The sequence below is a fragment of the Phaseolus vulgaris genome, chromosome 5, assembly GCF_051622355.1.
Source record: "Phaseolus vulgaris cultivar YP4 chromosome 5, ASM5162235v1, whole genome shotgun sequence".
NCBI classification, from domain to species: Eukaryota; Viridiplantae; Streptophyta; class Magnoliopsida; order Fabales; family Fabaceae; genus Phaseolus; species Phaseolus vulgaris.
Window position 1 is genome coordinate 1,029,545 of NC_143502.1, and position 25,162 is coordinate 1,054,706.

The 25,162-nt window shown below is 29.4% G+C and overlaps 3 protein-coding genes across 9 annotated transcripts; 2 read left to right on the plus strand and 1 right to left on the minus strand.

The window, feature by feature from the left end:
* Window positions 1-1,686: 1,686 nt before the first annotated feature.
* LOC137836188 (eugenol synthase 1) lies at window positions 1,687-6,372 on the plus strand. The gene is made up of 5 exons (XM_068645040.2): window positions 1,687-1,890; window positions 2,570-2,701; window positions 3,475-3,703; window positions 4,574-4,777; window positions 5,978-6,372. Exons 1-5 carry the CDS (start codon window positions 1,702-1,704, stop codon window positions 6,175-6,177), a joined length of 954 nt encoding a protein of 317 aa, XP_068501141.2. The 5' UTR covers window positions 1,687-1,701; the 3' UTR covers window positions 6,178-6,372.
* Window positions 6,373-7,975: 1,603 nt separating this feature from the next.
* Window positions 7,976-14,592, plus strand: RIN2 (RPM1 interacting protein 2). 7 transcript variants are annotated; one of them, XM_090302719.1, is made up of 13 exons: window positions 7,976-8,152; window positions 8,698-9,143; window positions 9,716-9,793; window positions 10,342-10,428; window positions 10,540-10,661; window positions 11,087-11,183; window positions 11,278-11,383; window positions 11,627-11,784; window positions 11,888-12,025; window positions 12,117-12,184; window positions 12,269-12,499; window positions 13,439-13,817; window positions 14,137-14,592. In XM_090302719.1, exons 2-13 carry the CDS (start codon window positions 8,904-8,906, stop codon window positions 14,191-14,193), a joined length of 1,761 nt encoding a protein of 586 aa, XP_090158845.1. In that variant the 5' UTR covers window positions 7,976-8,152; window positions 8,698-8,903; the 3' UTR covers window positions 14,194-14,592. The 7 variants fall into 7 exon arrangements, 4 of the variants coding, with proteins under 4 accessions (XP_090158845.1, XP_090158844.1, XP_090158843.1 ...); XM_090302718.1 differs by having other exon boundaries at window positions 7,984-8,102; XR_016521148.1 differs by having other exon boundaries at window positions 7,988-8,102; window positions 13,447-13,817.
* An 848-nt stretch (window positions 14,593-15,440) lies between these two features.
* LOC137834658 (putative cellulose synthase A catalytic subunit 3 [UDP-forming]) lies at window positions 15,441-23,799 on the minus strand. Its single transcript, XM_068642766.2, has 13 exons — window positions 23,627-23,799; window positions 22,246-22,441; window positions 22,070-22,182; window positions 21,099-21,358; window positions 20,078-20,344; window positions 19,521-19,866; window positions 19,230-19,367; window positions 18,894-19,019; window positions 18,565-18,768; window positions 18,228-18,477; window positions 17,762-17,958; window positions 16,869-17,219; window positions 15,441-16,254 (listed from the first exon to the last, which is right to left on the minus strand). Exons 1-13 carry the CDS (start codon window positions 23,699-23,701, stop codon window positions 15,670-15,672), a joined length of 3,108 nt encoding a protein of 1,035 aa, XP_068498867.2. The 5' UTR covers window positions 23,702-23,799; the 3' UTR covers window positions 15,441-15,669.
* Window positions 23,800-25,162: the final 1,363 nt, after the last annotated feature.

A 25,162-nucleotide genomic window follows, 5' to 3' on the forward strand; every position in this document is an offset into this window, starting at 1 on the left:
TGCATAAAAATACATTACCAAATGAAAAAAAAAGTTTAGATGGTTACTATAATTTAATTAAATTCTATAAATATTTTTTAAAAATAAACTATCAACTATTTTGTATTTAAAACAATCTCTATTATTTTATTTAATGATAAGATTAGTAAATATTCTTAAAACTTTACTACTTCACCTATCATACGCTAATGTTGACACCGATCAACCGACCTATTTCTACACTATAAGAAAATCATGAAATAAAAATCAATTTTTAGAGACAAAAAATAATTAGTTACTATAGTGACTAAATTAGATACCACTTTAGAGACTAACAAAATTTTGGTTTCTAAATTAGTTTCTATTATTGTTAAATGGTTTCTAAATTGGTGTCTAATTAACAACCAAAGTTTTTGTTACCAAATTTAGAATCTAAATAATTGGTAGCAAAGACGCCAATTTAAAAACCATTTAACAATAATATAAACTAATTTAGAAATCAAATTTTTTTAGTCTCTAAAATGATATTTAATTTATTCACTATAGACTCTACTAATATATGATAGCAAAGTAAATCACTTCAATGAAGATTATTCTATAAAAACTTCTTAAAAATAAAAATTGTAGATACTCTTTACTTGTACAATTTGGCAAAGGCAACTTGAATTCACAATAGATGAAGATTGACTTGTTGGAAAAAGATGATTTGACACATTCATTTCACAATCCCTTATACTAATAAAATAATATTTTAAATTAATAAATAAAATAAATATATTTTAAATATTAATTTATTGAATTGTTAAATGAGATATTTATTTTTTTTATAGTCAACACTTGTTGAAATTACTATGGTGGTGTTGCTTTCATCATTACTTTTGGTAGCAACCAAAACTTACTAACTATTTATCATAAATGTACAGTACCAATTTTGTCAAAAAGTTAGGCCACTTTCTTTGAATAAATGAGAAAATTATTAAATAGAAATTAATTTTAAATAAAAAATAAATATTTATTATATTAACTAAAATACTATTTTAGAAAAAAAAATTATTAGTTTCTAAATTAGTTTCTATTATTAATAAATATTTTTTAAATTAATATATAATTTGCTACCAAATTTAGAATCTAAATAATCGGTAGTTAAAACTTTGGTAACTAATTAGATATCAATTTAAAAATTATTTATTAATAATAAAACTAATTTAAAAATTAATAATTTTTTTAATCTTCAGTTAAATAACAATTAATTATTTTTATTCTTTAAAATTTGTTTTTATAATAATTTTTTAGTAGTTAGTAGTGAAACACCAATTAATCTCGTGAATCAAGATTTTAATTAATCTTAACTAATTAATAAATATTTTCATTTATTCAACTAAAAAGTTAAATTCTAATCACATATATACCTTTAAAAGAACTACTTATTAACTATAATTATATATAACTGTTGAGCCCCACATGCTGCATAGATCTTTCTCCAATGGCTGCCCCCATAGAGTCCAGAACACACAGATTCAAAGTTTTAAGTCCCATTTTTTTATGTATATATATTATAATTTAATAACTTTTTAAGAAAAGAATTCAAATTTGAATTGTGGTTGCATTAACTGAATATTTTGTTGCAAGTTGGTGAAAATAATAGTGTGGTTTTGAACTTGGAAAAAAGCTATAAAAGAGGGTGTGTGATGGTGAATCCTCATAGTAAGCATTTGCTTAAAAATGGAGGGAAGAAAGAGTAAGATTGTTATATTTGGAGGAAGTGGTTACATTGGGAAGTACTTGGTTAAGGCAAGTGTGTCTTTAGGTCATCCAACTTTTGTTTATACTCGTCCTCTTAATGCACAAACTTCATCTTCTAAGGCACAACTTTGCAAGGAGTTCAATCACATGGGAGTCACACTTGTTCAAGTTAGTATATTATCTTCTTTTCCTCTTTTTTTTATTTTGGCCTTTTAAAAAATAATAAAATTCATTTGGCTAGTAAATGAGTTCATCTTTAACTCGATCTCATACTTATATGTAAAAGTTTGCATTTTATTTATGTATTATTATTAAAAAAAATTAGTTAGGGATGACAATGTGGGACGGTCCGTCAACTTACAATCTGTTATGAAAACGTGAGAGAGACTCGTTATTTTGGCTCTGTTTAAGTTTGTCTTACATAACCCATAAACCATGTGAATCAAGTACGGGTGGGGTAGGCCGCATAATAATAAAAATGGTGTTTTTTCATGTATTTCCCCGAAATTCTTCCTCCACTCCATTACTTCTAAAAGTCGAATTCCAAAAATCAAAATAATTGTTCTAGATTCCGAAAGGTAAAATAGTTGTTCTGGCAAGATTACTTTGAATTTTTATTTTTTTTGAATTTTATGTTATGAAAATTAAATTTCAAAATTGTTGAGATGCAGGAACAACTTTTATGAGGTGTAGGAAAAGATAACCTAATAAAAAAAAAATACAAATTTGTCTTCTCTATGTTGTGAAAGTTAAATTTTATAAATTAAGTTAGTTGATAAAAGTTATCCAAACTTAAATGTGAAAGAACTTAACTTTTATCTGAATATGAGTATGGTTGCATGAGCAGGGAGAGTTTGAGCATGAACAGATTTTGGCAGTGATTAAAGAAGTAGACATTGTGATATGTGCACTTCCATACCCTCAAGTCATGGAGCAACTCAAAATCATAGAAGCTATCAAAGTTGCTGGTAATATTAAGGTATCAATCAAAATATTTTTCATGCTTATTAACAATATTTTGGTTTTGTTCCAGTTAAAAGTTAAGAAAGTATAAACATTATTATGAAATTTGACATTAGTTAAGAAGGTATAGACATTACTATGAAATCTGACATCATAATCAGACAACAATTAAGAATGTATAGACATTACTATAAAATTTGACATCATAATCAGACATCAGTTAAGAATGTATATAGACATTACTATGAAATCTGACATACTAGACATCAATTAAGAAGATATAGACATTACTATGAAATCTGATATATTAATCAGACATCGGTTAAGAAGATATATAAACATTACTATTAAATATGACATCATAACCAGACATCAGTTAAGAAGGTATAAACATTATTATGAAATATGATATATTAATCCGACATCAGTTAAAAAGATATAAACATTATTATGAAATCTGACACCTTAACTAGACATCAGTTAAGAAGTATAAACATTACTATGAAATTTGATATATCAATCAAACATTAGTTAAGACGATATAAACATTATTATGAAATCTCACATCTTAACCAAACATCAATTAAAAAGGTATAGACACTATTATAATATATGACATATTAACCAAACATTTTAGTTAGATTGCAAGGAAATTTTCAAATAGTTATAAATAAGAAAAAAATTAGTTTTGTGTACTAAACTTAAGGTTTTTCTTATCATTTATACAAATTTATATTAGAAAATTATTGATAGATTTTTTTTTTTTTACATTAACTGGTGTTGTTGCAGAGATTTCTTCCATCAGATTTTGGAGTGGAAGAAGATAGAGTGAAGCCTCTTCCTCCATTCCAAGCTTTTCTTGATAAGAAAAGAAAAATTAGGAGAGAAATTGAAGCATCTGAGATTCCTTATACCTTTGTCTCTGCCAATTGCTTTGGTGCATACTTTGTTAATTATCTGGTTCGTCCTTATGACAAAAGCAACCATACTATGGTTTATGGCACTGGTGATGCCAAAGGTACACATTTTATTTATTTATTTATTTTATTTAACAATTAATACTGAAAAATTATTAAACAAAAATTAATTAATTAATATATAATAACTAAATTAGATACTATTTTAAAAATTAAAAAAATTATTAATATCTAAACTAGTTTCTGTCATTGATAAATAGTTTTTAACTTGGTAGCTAACATTACAAGAAAATAATCAAATTACAACTAATTTTAGAAATCAAAATAATTAGTTACTATTGGACTAAATTAGAGATCATTTTCGAAACTATTTTACAGACTAAAAAAATTATTGGTATGTAAATTTATTTTTATTATTAATAAAGAATTATAAAGTAGTTTTTAATTTAATATCTAACCATTAACTATCAAGATTTTAGCCACTAATATATTAGATACCAATCTAGAAACAATTTTATAAATTTTTATTAATAATAAAAATCACTCTTTATACAAATAATTTTTTAGTCTCTAAAATAGTACATAATTTACTTAATATAATGACTAATTATTTTTTGTTCTACTTTTTGTTACTATTTAATGGATTTCTTGAAGTGTAATTAGTTACCAAAATTTTAGTTATCAATTATTTAAATTTTAAATAGTAAACTCTAAAGTTGATAGTTAAAACATTGGTAACTAATTATACATTAGTTTTGACATTATTTATTAAAATTAAAAACTAATTAAAATATTAATAATGTTTTTAGTTTCTAAAATGTATATAATTTAGTTAATATAATAATTAATTATTTTATTTAAAAAAATAATTTATATTTAATTATTATTTTTTTGAATTTTTAATTCATTTTCTCTACATTGCCTTTGGATAATGAAGAAAAATCTCATGTAAAAATTGCATTATTCATCAGCTGTGCTAAACTATGAAGAAGACATTGCCATGTACTCCATTAAAGCAGCAAATGATCCAAGAACATGCAATCGTGTTGTTATTTATCGACCCTCAAAGAACATTATATCACAAAATGATTTGATTTCATTGTGGGAACAAAAAAGTGGCAAGAATTTTCTCAAGGATTTTGTTTCAGAGGAAGAGATTATCAAACTATCACAGAGTAAGACATTTTATTAACTTTTTTTTCCTTCATATCAACTTTATAATTAGGTTTAATTGCATATCTTATTTTTCAATAATTAGTTATTCTGTAAATTAAATCATTTAACTACATAATTATGTTGTAGTTAAGCATATTACATCATGATGATTTACATTTTTTTTTCTTTTTCCAATTGTGATATAAAAATGTAAATAAGTCATCTTAGCATAGTAACAAATCAACATGTCATTGTTTGGTTACACTTAAATAAAATTCAATAAATAATTAAAAATGAAAAATAACTTATAATTAAAACATTGTCTTCATGTTCATAAGAAAAATTGATTAAATATATCTCATCAGAACAAATATGATTATATACATATTTATCACATTCTAAATTATTAGAATACAAGAAAACCATTAAATAAAAAATAATTTTAAAGACAAAAAATAATTAATTACTATATTTACTAAATTAAATATTATTTTAGAGACTACACAAATTATTAGTATATAAAGTAATTTATATTATTAATAAAATTTATAAATTAGTTTCTAAATTAGTATCTAATTAGCTACAAATGTTTTAAAGTAGTTAAAACACTCTTTATTTATTTAATGTTTTGTTTGAAAATTTATATAATTATAATTGTTTTCATTGTTATTTGAATTTAAGAGAAATAAATACATGACATTTTAATATTGAATTTGTCAAAAATAGCACTTAATTATAAATAAAATAAAATATATGAGTTAAACTTAAAATACACTTTCCTAATATATTACCTTTATACACTTAATTATGAGAAATCAACATTATGCAATTAAGATACACCTAAAAGGAATTAAAAATGCAATAGAATGGTGTCTAAAAGCAAAAACTTACTTGACTAGAAAATAAGACATTTCATAATAATATATAAGTTTGTGCGAACCTTACTTTATAAACCGGTTTTGTAAGATTAAGTTAGATTTAAAGTTCACTTCTTAATATGGTATCAGAAGGGTGTACGTTGGAGATCCTACATCCACTAAAAATGATGACATTTTATAGTATATAACCGAGTGTAAACCTTACCTAATAAGTCTGATTTTATGAGGTTGAATTAGTCTTAAAATTCACTTATTAATATTTTTATTACAATTAAATTTTATTTTCTTGTTGCTTAAAGTTAAAATTAAAAAATATTAAACTTGTTTACTATATTGTTGCAGCTTTACCTTCTCCACAGAATATTCCAGTTTCCATTCTCCACAGTGTATTTGTTAGAGGAGACCTAATGAACTTTGAGATTGGAGAAGATGACCTTGAAGCTTCACAACTATATCCAGATTATGAATATACCTCCATTGATCAACTTCTTAATATCTTTCTTCTTCATCCTTTGCCTCCTGCATCAGCTGCTTTTGAATGAACATTTGCAATGTATTTTTTATTTTTTATTTTTAATAATATTATTTTTCATCTGTCACCATTCATCTGTCAATGTCAACTGATGATTGTTGATGACAGATAATTGTTGTTATTTGATGTGTCAATCTGCTAAGATATCAAGTTTGATATTGGTGATTTATAAGAATTTTTATTAAAAAAAAAATATTTTTCACTTAACTCTTTCCAACCTTACCATAAAGTGTAAAATTTAAGTGTGTTTGTGTTTTTTTTACTGTGAAAATTTCACATATAACTCAATTATAATATATACAATAAATTTACAATTGTTTATTTTAATTTATGTTGTGTTTAAACACTTTAGGATTGAATTAATGTGGTGAAAATGTGGGTATAAAATAAAAAATATCTAATTTTACTTGTAAATAACACTTTCAAAGGAATTAATAAGCCAAAAAATACTGGTATAAAACAAGAGAATTATCAATTTCCAAATAAACATTTATGCATGAAAAAAATGACAAATGCAAAATTCAAAGCAATGCAACATTAAATAAAGTCATAGTTTGGTTTTCTTCATTTACATAAAAATACATTACCAAATGAAATAATCTATACTCTATACCTATCTTTATAAGAATATACAATTTTTTTCTATTTTATTCTTATATCAATATTTAATTTGATTATTATTTTATTTTATAATTAATAAGTAATTATTCACCTTTTAAATTTAAATAAAATAATTATAAAAAATAATTAATAAAGTAGTTACAGAACATTTTTTTGGATTTAAATAAAATAATTATAAAAATAGTTCATACGTAGTTATCATTGAACTACTCTGTAATTATTTTATCTAAAATTAATAGAGTAGTTCGGTTTTTTAATTTAACTAAAATAATTATAAAATTTTTTAATAGAGTAGTTACTGAACAATTTTTTATTTAAATAAAATAATTAAAAAAACAGTTAACAAGTAGTTATCAAACAACTTTTTAAATTTAAATAAAATAATTACAGAGTAGTTGAAAGATAAATAATTTTTTATATTTTATAACCACTTTTTTTTACACAATTATTTTTTTATTTTATCTTTATATTAATAATATTTTATTTTATTATTTTATTAAGAATATTTTCATTACTATTTTAAGTTATTAAATACATGAAAGTGTAGTATGTATTTCTGCTAGTAAATAATAACTTTTAATTACATAAAAATACATTACCAAATGAAATAATAATAGAACGTTTATATGGTTACTATAATTTAATTAATTCTATAAATATTTTTTAAAAAAGTTTAAACTATCAACTATTTTTGCATTTAAAAAATCTCTATTCTTCCATTTATTGTTAAAAATAATTACTAAAACGTAAATTATATGTTTATTTCTCTCTTAATATGATTTATCTAAGATTTAATTCATATAAGTTAGTAGAGAGTATCGTAACTATAAAAATTAAAATGACTAATCAATTAAACCAAATATTATTGTATTACATTTTACAAATTATATATTTGATTAAATTACATTTTTTAAATTCAATTTTATTAAGTTTTAAAATTTAAAACAAACTTGGAACCGATCAATAAATAAATATAATCTAATTTCGTATTTTTGGTTTGTGATTTTTTTTTTCTCAAACAAATTTCATCATTTTTTTTAACTTTGTTCTAATCACTTGAGTTATATAATTTTATTTAAGTGAATTTAATAATACAACTTTTATAAAGAAATATTCTACTACTAGAATAAATATTTTTTTTGTAACAATTTTTCGTTTAATTTTAACAAGTAATTAAATTAAAAATTCCCCAAAATTATTGACACTTTTTTTTCTTTTTCTTTTTCTATCTCTTTCTCTTTCTCTTTCTCTTTCCACCTAAATTCTCTCTCTCTCTCTCTCTCTCCTGTCTTTGTCTTGATTCCGATGCGAATGGTAATTGCAGAAACCCTAACGCTCCCTTCCTCTCCATTCTCCTAGATCGAGTCAGGTTCTTTGCGTGTTTCGTTTTCATTCCTTTTTTTTCCCAATTTTGTTTTTGCATTTATCCATTTTCAGACACAATTAAATTGTTTTCTTTATTAACTTTCGCATCAATTACCATTTGAATTTTATGATTGATTTGGGTTTGTTGCAAGTTCTGCATCATCTGCGAACCATGATTCTAGGGTTTTCAACGATTTTGAGCTTGATTGGTAGATTTTTTTCGTTGATCGGTGGGAGGATTTTGTGATTGATAGAAATGGGATTCTATTAATTTCCGTTATGTTTTGTGGGTGTTGAATTTGAAATGGAAGGGAAACGCTTTTGAAGTTTGGGTATTGATAGCTCCCCAGGAAAAATTCGAAATTCGCACGTTTTTTTGTCCAAATTGCAACTCATTTAGTGCTTGAAATTGCAAATTTGAATATTACCTTTTTTCCTTTTGGCTGTGTAAATTCCCTTGATGGCAAATGGGTTGTTATGCATCCTTTTTTACTTGTTTTTGGTGCATTTTAACTGATGACTTTGTTAATTCTTTCTCTTTCAGGGTATCCTATTTTATCTGGAGACCTGACATGATAAAAGCTGTAGCAGAATGATGGTGTTCTTTTAAGCTGATTTATTGACTTTGCCCTCTGGTTCCATTTGATTTTGAACCATTTTTATGATGGGCAAAGGATGGCTATAATTTTTAATGTCAGATGAAAATTCAGCTAATTTTTGTGGGCAAAGAGACTGAAGTTATTATTACTAATGGCTTTGAGGGTTATAGCAGTTTCGGCGGTTTCTACATTTTTGAGCTTTGTGGGTCTTCAGTTTTGCACAGACCTGTCTTTGGAGAAACTTAGATCAGATGGACTAATAGGCTGGAATTTAATTCACTTGGACGATGCCAGCCAAGACATTGAGTTGCCTTCGGGTTTGTACACCACCATAGGGCTACTGCTGAATTGCATGATCAATTTATTTGTCCTTCTCAATCTTTGTATCAAGGTGAGTCTGTTGTATTGAGTATTGGTTACTAAGAATTCATGTATTATGCCAACGTATGATGTTGATTTGTGGGGGCCTGTATGTTCAGCCTGGGTTGAGATTGTGTATAATAATATCATTCAATATAGCTGCGTGCTTAACTATATATCATGAGTCTCACTTGCCTCGTTACAAACTAAGATAGAGGGAGATATAAGTAGCTCTGAAGTAGAATGGCCACGTGCATTGGTGTAATTTGTTTGTGGTGTTTTTTCGTATTTTGCGCTAGTGAGTTGTTTCATGAATAAGATAATCTAATCTAATATAGTTTCTGGAAAAAAATGGCATATTCAATTATCATTAATTTGTTTACTGCCAGAGATTTGGACATACTTTCTTCCTTACAGAAGGGTAACAGTTTACACATTGTTCCGTTTATGCTGCTTTTTCTTTCTTTTTTTCTTTCTAAGCAATCTTTCAGGCTAAGGTGCCCATGTTTTTTGTCCATGATAGTATAAGTCCTGTTAATATTTTATATCAGTTAATATACTTATTAAGTTATTACTGTTAATGAACCCTCTTATCACTTGCAGGCTGTGTTTTTCTCAGAGTTATATGCTTCTGAGACTCGTAAACTGATTGAGCGTCTTGTTAATTATGTCATTTACAAGGTTAGTGTTTTTTTGTTTCACTGGTTTATCAAACATGTCACTGTGACTTTATTCTGATTATTATTGACAATGTATATTACTAAATTATATGTTTTTTTTTAAAACCATTTAATAGTTTTATTTTGTTGAATACAATACAGAACTTATTCTTGATGTCTGGTCTGGTGTTTAGAAGTTGCTCCTAAGACTCTTGTTTAAGCAAGAGTTGATTATCTAATTCACATGATCATTTCCCGTGTTTCTTAGATATGTAAATTGTGGAGTTTCTGGATAAACAAATAATCTGTGCATATCTAACCACGAGTGACAGTGAATAGGTGCTATGATGTCTTTCTTTTACTAGCCAGTTTGATTTGCTAGGATGCCTAGGAAAACATCTTTATCATCATCATTATTATTTGAATTATCCACTTCATTTTTTATTTTACTTTTGAAAACATTGTGTAACGGAGTAGTTTATGGACATTAAGAACTGTGTGATGTTTATCAGTCATAAATTGACAATACATAATTGTTATTTATATTTAAATTTAATGGTGGATGGACAGGGGACATTTCTTCCACTGATTGTGCCACCAACAATTTATCAAGCTGGTCTTTGGTCTACTTGGTTGACTGTGCTTTGCTCTCTGAAGGTAGATATTACCCTAAAAAGAACAAATGGAGATAATTCTTTTGAGATTTGGTATATACAAACAAAGACAGTGTTTAGTAACTTGTTCTGATATGCTCAACATATTGCATAGATGTTTCAAGCTTTAGCTAGAGATCGTTTGGAACGGCTGAATGCATCTCCATCTGCTACACCCTGGACGTATCTTCGTGTATATTCAGCATTATTATTTGTTTTCATGGCTGATGTTTTCTGGTACTAAATTCTCTGTTTTTCTATAGCAATATTATTGTTCATATTATTGCCATTGCAATTACCATTATTATGATACTTGATATTCTTCTATTCCCTGCTTGGGCATAGCTTTTGTCCTGGACACAATGCTTCCAATGGGATTCATATCCTGCTCTGTATGTAAGCCAATATGGAGCTCAGTTTGATAAATGAACCACTTAGTTATCAATAGTGGCAATGCCATGACTATCACCAGTTGTAGTCTCAAGTGTTCTTTTGGGGAGCTAAGGGTGTAGAATTTATGCTTTTCCCTTTTGATTTTATAGTATGATTAATCCACTTTGAAGATTATATTTAATTTCATGACAGCTGAAAGAATCCTTGTTATTATTGTAATTTGATAGCTTTAGCATGCTTCTGATGCATAACTATTTTTATGCTCGTAGGATAAGGCTTTGTCTGACAATATATAGAACACACGGGTCCTCCATGTATCTGCTATTGTTCTTTGAGCCTTTCAGTATTGCTTTTGAGACCCTACAGGTATTTAGACTGCTGAGATACATTTTTATCACCTGTTCAGGTTCCAGTGGGGAAGTGATGCCTGGTTTAATCTTTTGTGTCATATGAATTGTAGGCCATTTTGGTACATGGATTTCAGCTGCTTGACATATGGCTGCATCATTCAGCTTGCAATAGCAGTGATTTCCGAACACCTAAACTGCTTAACTCATTAACTGCAGGTAGTTTGGCTAAAAGTCTGTTTTTTAAACTTTTAATAACTCAAAAATATGATTGGATATTATGAACAACTTTTTCCTTTGGATGTTCTCTTTACATTGTTGGTTTCCAATACTAATAATTTTTTTTATCTTTTTGAAATATAAGTCTGTTGTTTTGAAATAAAAAATCACTAAAAATATTTACTGTTTGTTTGTTTGGAGGAACTTAATTCTAGCTTTCCTGATTAAGTGGTGTGGCTGCAGGTTCATTGTTGGAATGGAAGGGAATTCTTATTCGGAACTTGGGGTTTTTCCTAGACATGGCTACATTTTTTATGGCACTTGGCCATTACTTGTATATATGGAGGCTTCATGGAATGGCTTTCCATCTTGTAGATGCAGTGCTATTTCTAAATATACGTGTAGTTACTTCGTTCTCAATTCTTTGTGAATTTTACCATCCACGGAAATTTAGCTGACATTTATTTATTAACTACTTGTAATCATTGGTGTTGTTTTGAACAGGCATTGCTTAGTGCAATAGTAAATCGCATAAAAGGCTTTATCAAGCTAAGGATAGCTCTAGGAACACTTCATGCAGCTCTTCCTGATGCAACAACTGAGGAGCTAAGAGCGTATGATGATGAATGTGCTATTTGTAGAGTATGCTAGTTTCTGCCCTCTGTCATTCTGATTGATCTTGGTATTGGTTAAATGTATTTTTTGAACAATATAATGAATGTGTTTATGACAGGAACCAATGGCTAAGGCTAAAAAGCTAAACTGCAATCATCTCTTCCATCTTGCATGTTTGAGATCTTGGTATGGTTATTTTTTGGACATCTGTATCTTTTACTCTTTGGGTTAATTTTTGTACGATGCTATTGGTTACTTTACCGATTTCAGGTTGGATCAAGGCCTGACTGATATATATACTTGTCCAACTTGCCGAAAGCCACTTTTTGAGGGTGTGCCTCAAAATGAAGCAAGCTCTGACGCGGGAACTATATCTAGTGATGAACAGCTTGCACGCCAAATTAGTGCTGGATTGGATCGGCAAAACCCTTCTAGACATACCATGCCTACCGGATTATATCCAAATCAGACACTAAACACTCCTGAAGGTGTTACTTGGAGGTTCAATCTTCATACTCAATGCTACATGACCTTCTGTCTCTCTTTAGAATTTAACTGTTATCTATCTGTTAAATTTTTTTATTTTGAAAAGTTATTAATCACAACTGAGGTGATATAAAATCTACCAAGCATAACTGCCTAACAAATAATAAAAGGAAAGAAATCAACTCAACAGAATCTCTGCTATGCTTCCTTCAACCATAAACACCACAACCCTGAAAAGGAGGATGCTACGGCATGTCCTTGTATTCCATTTTGATTTGAGGCTGGACAAGAAAATGAACTGGTGGCAATTCTGCTTTTGCCTAGTCACCTCTCTACGTGGTAAAAAATGTCTGGCTAGCTTTGAATGCACGTGATATGGGTATTAGAGGATGCAACTGTTTAGGCCTACTACTCTTTACAAGATATTTTTAGTAGGGGAAGGAAACAAGTTTTTCGTTCACTGACTTTTTACCTTTGGAAAAAGATTTGGAAGAGAAGTTTATTATCTGTTGAGTTTCAAATCAAATTCCGTAGAAAGCCTAGAATCAAATTCTTAAAGATCTTGTGTTAGCTCTCCAAAGGATGTTTTTTCTACGTACAGTAGCTTCCCTGTTTTTTTTTTATTAAGAAATCGAATCCATCTATTGGACCCTGTGAACAAACTATGATCAAGAATTGAGAGAAAAGGATACCCACTCTACATTAAATTATCTCAAGAACTGTTGTAAGGAAATATTACCAAACTTCCTCATATTTGATTTATTGCAAGAAAAGAATTGTTGATTAGCCCTTTTTTCTCTACAATTTATTGACAAATTTAGTAGTTATCTGCTGCAGTCAAAATATATAGATTTGTTATATTGCATGTATTTCCTAACTGTTGTAAGGAAATGTTACCTAACCTCATCATATCTGATGCATTATTTTTTACTGATTTTACTTTTTCTTATCTAGGGGTGCAGGGCTGGACTCAGGTTGGTTGCATTCTTGGCCAAATCAAGGTGTTGACGGGGCCGGTCCTTCTACTGCTATCAGAACAGTTGGATTGGGAAGAGTTCAAATGATGATGAGGCATCTTGCATCTGTTGGAGAAACCTATGCTCAGACTGCCTTTGAAGATTCTTCTTGGAACCTTTGGCCCATTAATCCCTCTCAGGCTTCTGCAAGTGCTTCAACCATCCCACCCCCCAGTGGAAGATCACCGGCACGAACTGGTAGTTTACATTTAAGGACTGCCTCACAGTCTTCAAATGATAATGTCGCTAATATACTTGCCATGGCTGAGACTGTTCGGGAGGTTCTACCTCATATTCCAGATGACATGATATTCCAGGTGTGTTAATTAATTCAATTTGTTCAGACTACTTTTGTCCGAGCTTTTAATAATAAGCATGCATGATGGTTGATGACCGATAAAAGCAGTTTATAATGTAACTGTCTACTTTAAGATGCTGTAATAACACCTCAGATAGATGCTCTGTTATTCTTGATTTCTTCACTTCGTGTTTATTCAATGTCACCACAGTATGCTATTTGAAAATGATTGATTTGATAAAGCAGTCTAGTCTATTATTGGTAATACAGTGTCATTTGCATTTTATGATACTTGGATAACAATGTACTGATGGGTTAATCAAACTTTGATATTGCAGGACTTGCAAAGAACAAATTCAGTTATGGTTACTGTGAATAATCTTCTCCAAATGTGACTTATTAAGCTATTATTTTACTCTTCAAGGAATATTATGAAGAATGAAGGATGTAGAGCCACTACATTTTATGTCCTTGGAAAAGGCATAGGCTTCATTTTATGTATATAGAGTCAGCACATTGAATCTGTTGTACTGAAGAAAGATAGCAGAAAATATATAGCCATTTTCTTTCTCTTTCTCTCTCTTCTACTTGAATCAGTAGTAAAATAAATGTGGGGTATGTTCCCGAAGTTGGGCAAGTTCCTATCTGTCATTGTTTCGTTTGAATTGTAATTTTGAATATGCTGCTACCTCAAAATTATCATGTAATTTTCTTTCCACTCCCCACTCCATTTTGTGGGGTTGGCAGAGAGAGACAGGGATAATATACATATCAATTATCTTCAAGTCACTCAATTAATACTGGATAATATTCTCTCTCCTTTCTACTTTACATGCTGTTCTACAAAATTTATTCTAAATTAGTTTTTGGTTTTCAAAACTAATAGTGCATTAAATATTGTATTTTCTATGGCTTCTTTAAAAATACTCTATACATTAGACTTAGTGGGAGTAACATGAATGGAAAAAATTATTTATTTATTTCATTTTTTCAGTGTTTATGTTGTCCAAACAGATGCTAAATTTAATACATATATATTTCCATATTTTTAGAAAAGATGTATTATTCATTGACAAATCTTTTGAGAAATAGTAGCCAACAACGATTTGAAAATAATTTATTTTAAGAGAATTGTAAAATAGAAAAAAATTGCATCATAGAAGGCTGCAACCCAGAAACAAATTATGGTAATCATCTTATATTAATTTGCTTTTGTGATATTTACATAATTCTCGTGGATTTAAATTTGCACTTGAGACTAAAAGTGTTGTAAAATTCACAACTGCAAGAACAAAGGCGTTACAAGACAATAAAGAGAGAGGAAGATAAAATATATGTTCATAGAATTTGTAAATTCTATCCAGTAGTAAGATTAATAAATAACCCTTAATTATCAAATCAATATAAAAACTATTATTAACATCATAAAAGAAAATCTATCAGAAAGACGAATAAATTATACTTCAATTGATCTAGAAGTTATACAAAATACAATTATCTATAAAAGAATATAAATTTTGTTGAAAGGTAGAATTAATTATTCTCTCTCTCTCTCTCTCTCTCACACACACATATATATATATATATATATATATATATATATATATATATATATATATATATATTCGTCTCTGATTGTGCTATGCATAAATGTTTCATAAACATAAAATTACAGTACAAGATTACAATCATGTGGGCACTCTTATCTTGTGTCCCAAAAATTCTTTCAACTAATTATCTCCCTAAACTAGAGTCAATATTTGAATAAAACATAGAAATGATTACAAGTTAAAAGTGGCAACAAGCCAAACAATTTGTAGTGTGCATCCATGCATCATGCATGGTAGCATTTTGGTTGGAAAAAATTGTAGCTAAGTGCAATCCAATCCACATTCCTCTAGAATTGGCCCACTTGACTTGGGTAAAAATGGATCAATTTTGACCCACAAGACAGAAAAGAAAGTGGCAAGAAGGATTGCCCAAACAACAACAATGGTAGGAGTCCTGTTATGCCTACCTACCATGCCTTTGAGGAATGGATACAAATGAAGAATCACCCACAAAGAAAACATGAGTTTACCAAGCAGAGGTCCCCAAGCCTCAAAGCCAATGTTTATTGCATTTGAGATTCCAGCAACCACAGCAATTATGTTCAGTATCAGCAATGTTGTTGGTATGATCAGTAAAGTGGTCCAATTCAATGCAAACATGTCAGAATGCTGCTTCTCATCATCTTCTCTTGATGTCACTATGAAGTTTGTGTTTACACCTGCTAAGACCTTGAACATCCCCAAGAACACTGCAAGAAAATGTGCTGACACACCTCCAATCACCCAAAACTGCTCATTTCTCCACCATTCATCAACTGTGACACCACTCCATCTCATCTCCAACACACTTGTGGTGAAAATGCAGAAGAAAAGAGACACAAACCACATTCCAGCTGTATTGCTGAGCTGCAATGCCAACAACAATATTGATAATAAGCTACCACATTGATTTTATTTTGCAATATTATGACTGTTATAAATAAAGAACTGAGATAAAACAAAGGAGAAAAAAAGGAAGGTAAAGGATATGAAAATGAATATTTCTTCTATTGCTGTTTGTTGGACTTATCAAACCACCCACGAACCGTTATCGGATCATCCATATATAGTCCCACGCATAAGTTGGTAGTCTCGGTGTGAGGGGTGTGTGTTGGAGATCTCACATCGACTATAGATTATGACATTTCATAGTATATAAGTGAGTGCAAGCCTCACCTTATAAGTTGGTTTTATGAAGTTGAGTTAGGCTTAAAGCCCACTTCTTAATAATGACAATAAAAAATAGAGTGCTGATATGTTGATAACCTTGCACTTGCAACATATGGTGTCTTTCCATTGTGCAGTTGTCAAACTAACATTTTTTCTAAAAAATATTATCAAATAGATTTACACATGGTCCTTTTTCTAGAGTTTATTGCACCAACCATGTGTAATTAACTAACTAATCATGTCCTTTATTTCAATTATAAGGTGAAATTAGAAAATTGAGCAGATCTTTTGGCTAATAAGAAGCTTCATACCTCAGGAATGATAAATTTGCCAGTGAGCAAGCAAACAGCAGGTAGGGTACAATATACCACCAAAGGTATTGATGTCCATGGATATACTATGGCATTTATATAAGAAATGCGTTGTAACCACTTTAGTCCTCCTCCATATCCATACCAAAGAGGGCAATGTTTACTCATGAATATTTCCATTGATCCAAGGGCCCATTGAAACACTTGTTGCAATCCATTAGAAAGGTTTCTTGGGGAAGATACTTTAAATCCTGGTCTTTCAGGAATACTATATATAGATCTCCATCCATGACAGTGCATTTTAAAACCTGTCAATATATCTTCTGTAACTGAACCATAGATCCACCCAACCTGAGAAATTCAAAAAATGGCTACAAGTTGCAACTTCAATAACAATTTTTTTATAAGCACTTCGAAAGAAAAATTAGACTTAACTTCTTCATAAGCTAAAATTAGCATATTCATTAAGAGAAACTCTAATAGGCTTCCATCTAGTCTGTTCTTAGAATTCTTTATGAATAGGTATAGTCTACTTATGTATCGTTTTTGTTAACATATATGTTTTGGTCTAGTCCTCCCATATTTTTTTGTATTTTTTTAATAATACTTTTTTCATGTGTGATGGCATATGATTGTTGTTACTTGAGGTGTCATCCTAGCTAAAATGTCAAGTTGCATAGTGATGCCTAACATGAAAACTTTTATAATTAGGAGAAGCTCTCTCATTACCTTCTCTTAACTTTTTATTTTTTACTCTACATAAGTTAATTTTGCTTTATGGAGAAGTTCATTTCTTCTTCTTTTTTTGCCTTGTTTTCTTTCCAAAAGTGCTTATGCAGAAGTTGGTCCAAACATAACCTTAGAAGATCACAGTAATGAAATGGTTTCCTTACCTCTTTTCCCCATTCTGTTTTCTCTTCATAGCCACAACTAATGACATGTATTGCTTCTGTAAGTTGAGAAGCAAGGTTTCCATGTTTGAGTGTCTCACCTTCCACCAGTTGAGTAGATGCAATAAAGATAGGAGATTGTCCAAATTTCTTGGCAAACTTTGGATTTGAAATGTGAGCCAATGTTTCATCTTCTGTGCCTACATTCAAGGTTTTACTTGTTTATATTAGACAATGATTTACAAAATCATTTGGTTCCTATTTCATAAGCTTCTTCACTGAACCTTATATTTTCTTCCAAAGAACAATTGAAAAGTAAAGTGTTCCTAATCAGATTTGCATCTTGGCATAACCATTATCATGATGATTTGTATGACAAGGCTTATAAGAGAATTAAATATAATATTATGGCAAATACTAAATGTGCAATGTTTATCTTCAGTACTATGTTCAATATATTTCAGAGCACCTTCAACTATTGATGCTTCAGAATGTACTTTACTGTGACTGTTTTCCATTATCTCAAACTTTGGTTTCTTTAACTTCTTCTTCTTCTTCTTCCCCATACAACAACACCACTTTGGCCAACAATTGCATGTCTTGGTTGGAGGCTTCTTTTTTCTTGGAGAATCAAAACCATAAAGTGCTTTCCTTCTAAAGACACATCCTGTTCCAACATATGTAGGTCCTTGTATACCATCCAAGCCTTTCATGTTAATCTAAAAGAGAAGAGAGATAGTATATTACAAGTCCATTTATAAGGGAAGTTCAAAGAAACAATTCAGTTTTTCTTAGAGCATTCATACATCAAAGAATCCATTTGTTTGATTGGCATGTTGCTCAATACCATCAAATCTCTGTGAGAACTGCACATAGGAGACCCTTTTTCCTACTACTGGGTCCATCATGAAGCACATTGCCTCTCTTACAACCTTGCTATTGTTGATGTAATGATCATAGTCCAAGTTCAACACAAAAGGTGCATTGGAAAGCACTGCAGACACTCTAACCTGTTTGATGGAATCACCAAAATAGAAATATATTAGATTTTCATTGATGTCAACTGAATAATTGCATAACATTGTAGAGCTTTATCAAGCTTCTTTTCTCCTTCATTATTTTTTGTGCTGCTTACCAATGCATTCAATGCTCCTGCTTTTTTCTGGTGATTGAATTTTGGCCTCTTTTCTCTAGAAACATATATCAAGCGAGGTAATTCCTTGCCATCCATGTCATATCCTCCATTTTCTCCAAGAAAAACCTGAGAAAGAATTGGCATTGACAATCCCAAAGTTAATTACTCAAAAGTGAACATAAACACATAAGATATGCAGTGTGTGTTAGTGTTAAAAAGTTTATATTGACCAATCTGAAACTGTTGGGATCTTGGTAAGAAAATAGATGGAAGATTCAGTACCAAATAAGCCATAAATAAACTCACATAAGAATCTGTTCTTAATTTATTACTAACCTGTATCATTCCTGGATGATCACCAACATTATTTCCTGGCCATGGAGTTCCATCTTGCATTGTCCACCCTTCTTCTGGGACCTTCCTAGACTTTGCAACTAGAGAGTTAATTCCAACTCTGAACTCTTCATATTCTCTCTGTAATATAATGAACATAGCTACTTATCATTTTTTTATCAACAAGAAAAAATAAAAATGAACCTGAACCAACCCTTATACATTTCATAACTACTTATCATATAACTTCAAGATTCATTGAATAAAGTATCTAAGACATGCTGAGATTTTTACCTTCATTGCTCTTCTCTCTTTGACAAATGATGGGTGCACCTTGTCATTAAGGTAGTTTATCTTCTCAGCAAAGTACCATTCAGGAGCTCTTGGCTCAATGCTAAACTTCTTACAAAAAGGAACCCATTTCTTTGCAAATTCACAAGTTTCAGATAAAGCCTCAAATGTTAACATTGCTGCCCCATCATCAGATACATAACATGACACCTTTTCAGCAGGGTAATCCATGGCTAGAATGGAAAGAACTGTGTTTGCAGTCACAAGAGGAGGCTCTTTTAGTGGATCCACTGTGATCACAAATATATCAATTGGAGAAAGTTGAGAAGGTTTCCCTTCCTTTTCATACCTATATGTACAACAAGTACATAAACATTTGTTAATAAACTTGCAAAGAAACATCACATAAAATTATATACCAATGATTAATCATTTATGGCATAGACTTTGTTTGGAGAAAATTTGAAGTGTTAGTAAAAGCTACAAACATTACAGACGTATACTTGTAGAACTTTTTTATACATAAATTAATTTGTAAATATATTTTGTAGATTACTTGCCTCAAGGAAAGCCTGTCCAGATAAGTTTGTCTGATGACTGGAAGCCACTTTGGGAACTGGTCTAGAATCCATGAAAGAGTGAACCAAATTTCACAAATTATTGAGACTAGCCACAAAGCATAGGCATGTTCTACAGGGTGCACAATTCGGTAATGGAAGAAGAATCCAAGAACAACTAGCCTCATTAGTATGACCATTCGGTAAGGGTTAATTTTACTTGATGGAACAGATAACTTTCTTGATAATGGCTGTCTTCCTTCATCCATTCTGATCAAAATAAGAAACATATAATCTCATTATAAAGTAATCATATATATGTATATATAATATATCATTTTGTGTGTGTATAAGTTTTTTTTTACCATTATGGAGCAATTTTTTGTCCTGTTTTTCAAAATATTATAAAGTTGGAAAGTCGTATCAAAGTAACACGGTAAAAAAGTCGTATATAATACGATTTTGTCATGTGAAAGCGACACAACTTTAGTTCCAAATGATTATAAAAAAATCGTATTACTTTGACATAACTTTTTCTTTCTTACAATAATATCTTGTTATGTTTACACGATTTTTAGAACCTTGTAAAAATAACTCCATTTTCTTAAAAAGGAAAAATAATGATCTCATGCTGGTAAAAAAACCTGTATCAAAGTTAAAGACTAATCAAGTTAGAGGCAATAAATCATCAAAATCTTAGATCTTAGATAGAACACTTTAATGTACTAATAAGCCTGTTATCTGTTGAGGGTTCTATCACTTTAGTTCTTGAAAGTAATAAAATTATAAAAATGTCTCTGGAAAGTGCAACCTAGTTGAAAATTCAAAACATTCTATGACTTTAAGTGAAAACAGTAACATGATTTTAAGAATAGTTAAATTGAAGGACTAAACTGATACATAATGTATAGACTTGTTTTTTATTTTTTTTACTTCTAAATACTACAGTGTCTTATTCTTAGAGGAATGAAAAAAACGGTTTAATCTTATTTTAATGCTGAAGGAATTCTAGAAAAACACTTACATAAGGAATTCAGTGTCATCATCTACAAGGTTGTTTGGATCTTCCTCGTCATTTTGTTTTCTGACATTACCAAGTTCCATTTGTCTTTGCTTCCATATCTTCATTCTTTCCTTCCATGCAACACTTCCATAGCCATAAGCAGCCAGGTCCTTGGAAGGATCCATGGATCTTGCTTGCAATGGAACCATCTCTTTGCTCAATGTGGTTGAACTTGAAGGAACCAAAGCATCATGTTCTTCACAAGTTTCTTCATCCTGTTCCTTAATAAGCACGTTGCATGCATGCAAAAGATGTCAAAGTAAGAATTTAGAGCAAATGATGTCTTAATTGCTTATATTTTTATTTTATCTAACTGTTAGTATAGCTAAGGTATACACATTAACCATAAAATGTTTCATACTAATATTTTACATTTATTGATTTTATATTAAATACTTTAAAAGACGCACATAGTCAATATTTTTTTTATCTGAATATACACAATAACAACTAATTTAAATATTAAAATAATTAGTTATTATTTAATTAGATTGCTATTTTATAAATTAAAAAAAATTATTAATAGTTAGAATAGTTTCTATTATTAATAAAATTTATAAAATGATTTTTAAATTGATATTCAACCATTAGTTATTAAGATTTTAGCATTTTTTACTTTATATTTTAAATTAATTTCTATTAATTTTTTTAGAGACTAATTTAGAATTTAAAATATTAGTAGCTAAAATTTAGATAGCTAGTTTATATACAAATTTAGAAACTATTTTATAAGTTTTTATGACTAAATTAATATCTAATTTAATTAATATAGTGGCTAATTTAATATAGGGAACCGATTTAATTTAATAGTTTATTTTCGATAAAAAAAATATAGTGACTAATTATTTTTATTATTTAAATTTAATTATTGTTTAATGATTTTTTTTTATAGTAATGTCATGTAAATGTTTGAACAAAACCAACACCATTACCTCATGAGACATGGTTGTGTTAAAATCTTGTTTATTTCCTCCATCAATATCTTCTGCATTCTCCAACTCATCAATATCATCGTCTTCTTCATCCCCCTCAACTCTAGCACAGCCTGCAACACTGACATCAGTGGAGAACATGGTCTAAAGATGCCCTAAATGATCACAGTTATTACCTTTGAGACGCTTGAATCTTGTTTTGCATTGAGGGCAGACATGGTTTCCCTCCCTCCGTTCATACTCATAACAGCTTTTACAAACAGGAAAGCCACACTCGTTGCAGGCCACAAACACCTCACCCTCTGCATTAACCCCTATATCATCTCCACACAGTTCACACCTTCTTCCATCTATTTCTTTTAACCTTCTTTGCTGCACCACACCATCATAGTTAAGTTCATATGCACAACCAAATGTTACAACATCAATGCAACTTTTCTTCACAAAACACACATGTCTTACAGTACTAAAGAAAAGTTTTAATCAGTCAGTATTTCCAAAGTTCAGAAAAGGTGACTTCTAAGTGATTTCGCTTATTTTTTTTTTTTTTTTATCAGCAATGAATGAATTAAATTAAGAGGGATACTTTAGGGGTATCCCAACCCGTTTACAAACCACAAATTGGTTATACCACTGAGCAACCATAAAGTGGCTATACCTGCAGCGATAGATACAAAGATAAACCCTGCAAAACAGAATCATAGCAGCAGGATTGAGCTTACAAACCCACTAGCCCATCCTCCATGCAACCATGAGGAGGGTGCTCTTAGCTTATGATCCAACCCTTAAATGAGATCCTAAGGATACCTCATTAACAGTAAAAAAAAACAGCAAGTACCCCGTAGTAGCTTGCCTTACAAAAAACCATCCTAGCTTGCCTTACAAAACAGCAAGTGATTTCGCTTATAAGTTGAGGTTTGCACTATTTGTTATTATGGAAGGTTCTAATCTCACAGTTAGTGCTTGTAACAGTATATTTATGAATAGTCCGATAGTAATCCGATAACGGATGGTCTGATAAATCAAAGAAACTCTTCTTAGGATAAATTTTAAATGACTTTGATAATAATATACTAAGAAATGAACTTTAAGCTTAACTCAACTTTAAAAAACCGACAACGAATGGTCTGAAAAGTCCAACAAACTTTTGTTATAATAGACTTCAAATAACTCTGATATCATATTAAGAAGGAAACTTTAAGTCTAACTCAACTTTATAAAACCAACTTATAAAATAAAGTTTGCTGAGTCGATATTAGTCAATATGACACAACTTTCAAAGCAAATTTCTGATTTTTTTTTTTAAATAAAAGCTTTCATGGTGGGTATCACTATGCAACTTAAGATCTCAGCTAGGCTGACACCTCAAATTACAACAATCATTTACCATCACATGAAAAAAATATTATTGAACAAAAGAAAAAAGCAAATTTCTGATTCTATATAACAAAACTTTATATAAATATGATGAAATTATAATATATAACAACTGAATTTCAAATTTTATGTCATAAGTGGATTTTCTGTATCTGATGAGTTGAGCATAAAGCTACTTACCACTCCATCCTGAGGTATGATAATGAATTCATTGCTGTTGTGAGAGCCTGCAACCAACCCCAAATTGGTTTCCATTTAGTGACAGATGATGCAGACACTATATATCTATAACTCTCTCTTTCTCTACCTTACCATATCTGTGATCACACTATAGCACAGTGAAATTTCTTCTATTGATCACCATTTATGTTCTGATTAACCCCTTTGCCTTTCAACTCAAGGAAGACACAAAATCCACTTTACTTGATCAAGAGAGAAGCACCCTTTGGTTATTCCTTTTCAGCCAAAACAGACAAAAAAGATAACAAACATTATTCTTTTCTTCTCTTTTGATCTCACTCTCTTTTTCTCCGCCATCACTTGTTTTTTTCATCTATAATTCCGCCAGCAAAGCTTTTGCGTCATCATCTGACAAAAAGAAAAACAAAATGAAAGGGTCTTTCCACATGTCTCCTTGAAGAGCTAGCCACCTTCATCAACGTGTCATTTTCTCTGTGTACAACAATTCCAATCCATACACAAAAACAACACAGTCCATGCATTTGCTTGTAACGTGAAGACATGTTCATAACAAAAAGAGGTTTCATTCAACATGTGTTATTGGTCTTGTTGATTTTGTTGATCACCAAGTAAAATTTTTAGTTTTTATTTTTAATGTATTAAATAAAAATTAATTTTAACAACTAAAATAATTAGTTATTAATTACTTTTTAGGTTAGAGATCACTATACAACTTGACATCTGAGTTAGGCTAACACCTCAAGTAAAATCAATCATATGTCATCACATAAAAAAAATATTATTAAAAAAAATGAAAGAAAATACACAAAAATGGGAAAGCTAGACCAAAACCTATATATTAACAAAAACAATACATAGGTAGACTATACTTATTCATACAGAATTCTAATAACAGACTAAATGAAAACTTATTATACCAATGAAATGATTCTCTATGAACAAATCTTAAATTAGCCAACTTATCCGTATACGAAAAATATGAGTAACCTCAAACCTATTTTTTTCGCACTAATTAAGACAAGTATTTCATCGATTACGAAGTATCCACGAAATAGTAGTCCTAGCAGTAAATGCAACACAAACCAAAGCAGAATCTCATTCAAACAAATATTAGTTATTAATTATTAATATTTAAAATAATTTATGTTATTAATAAAAATGTTATAAATAGTTTATAAATTGGTATATAATTATTGCTAACTATTTTATATTTTAAATTGATTTCTATTAATTTTTTAAAGAATAATTTAGAATATAAAATATTAGTAAAGTTAAAATCTTGATAGCTAACGTAAATACCAATTTAGAAATTATTTTATAATTTTTTATTAATAATATAAATCACTATTATATCAATAACTTTTTAGATTTTAAAATATTATTTAATTTAGTCAATATAGACTAATTATTTTTTATTCATATATTTTTTTTATTTCTACATGGAAATAACTAAAGAAGAAATTTTGTTTAAAGTAGCACGGTTCCAATAATTTTTTTTTCATATATGACATGCTA